Source organism: Lottia gigantea (genome assembly GCF_000327385.1).
Source record: "Lottia gigantea unplaced genomic scaffold LOTGIsca_12073, whole genome shotgun sequence".
NCBI classification, from domain to species: Eukaryota; Metazoa; Mollusca; class Gastropoda; family Lottiidae; genus Lottia; species Lottia gigantea.
In genome coordinates, this window is record NW_008707240.1 from 307 (window position 1) to 1252 (window position 946).

At 31.2% G+C, this 946-nt stretch overlaps 1 protein-coding gene across 1 annotated transcript; it reads right to left on the reverse strand.

Annotated features, from left to right (window-relative positions):
• Nucleotides 1-537: 537 nt before the first annotated feature.
• On the reverse strand, nt 538-717 carry LOTGIDRAFT_148734 (hypothetical protein; the record flags this gene model as incomplete). The annotated part of the gene is made up of 1 exon (XM_009048381.1): nt 538-717. A coding segment is annotated over one exon (180 nt), but the record flags the coding sequence as incomplete, so codon positions are not given.
• Nucleotides 718-946: the final 229 nt, after the last annotated feature.

Genomic DNA, 946 nt, shown 5'->3' on the forward strand with positions numbered 1-946 from the left:
ATACAGTATCTATAGTCTTGGTATACAGTATCTATAGTCTTGGTATACAGTATCTATAGTCTTGGTATACAGTATATATAGTCTTGGTATACAGTATCTATAGTCTTGGTATACAGTATCTATAGTCTTGGTATACAGTATCTATAGTCTTGGTATACAGTATCTATAGTCTTGGTATACAGTATCTATAGTCTTGGTATACAGTATCTATAGTCTTGGTATACAGTATCTATAGACTTGGTATGCAGTATATATAGTCTTGGTATACAGTATATATAGTCTTGGTATACAGTATCTATAGTCTTGGTATACAGTATCTATAGTCTTGGTATACAGTATCTATAGTCTTGGTATACAGTATCTATAGTCTTGGTATACAGTATCTATAGTCTTGGTATACAGTATCTATAGACTTGGTATGCAGTATATATAGTCTTGGTATACAGTATCTATAGACTTGGTATACAGTATCTATAGTCTTGGTATACAGTATCTATAGTCTTGGTATACAGTATCTATAGACTTGGTATACAGTATCTATAGTCTTGGTATACAGTATCTATAGTCTTGGTATACAGTATCTATAGTCTTGGTATACAGTATATATAGACTTGGTATACAGTATCTATAGTCTTGGTATACAGTATCTATAGTCTTGGTATACAGTATATATAGTCTTGGTATACAGTATCTATAGTCTTGGTATACAGTATCTATAGACTTGGTATACAGTATCTATAGTCTTGGTATACAGTATCTATAGTCTTGGTATACAGTATCTATAGTCTTGGTATACAGTATCTATAGTCTTGGTATACAGTATCTATAGACTTGGTATACAGTATCTATAGTCTTGGTATACAGTATCTATAGTCTTGGTATACAGTATCTATAGTCTTGGTATACAGTATATATAGTATGAGATGGTAAAGAGGTATCCTAAATT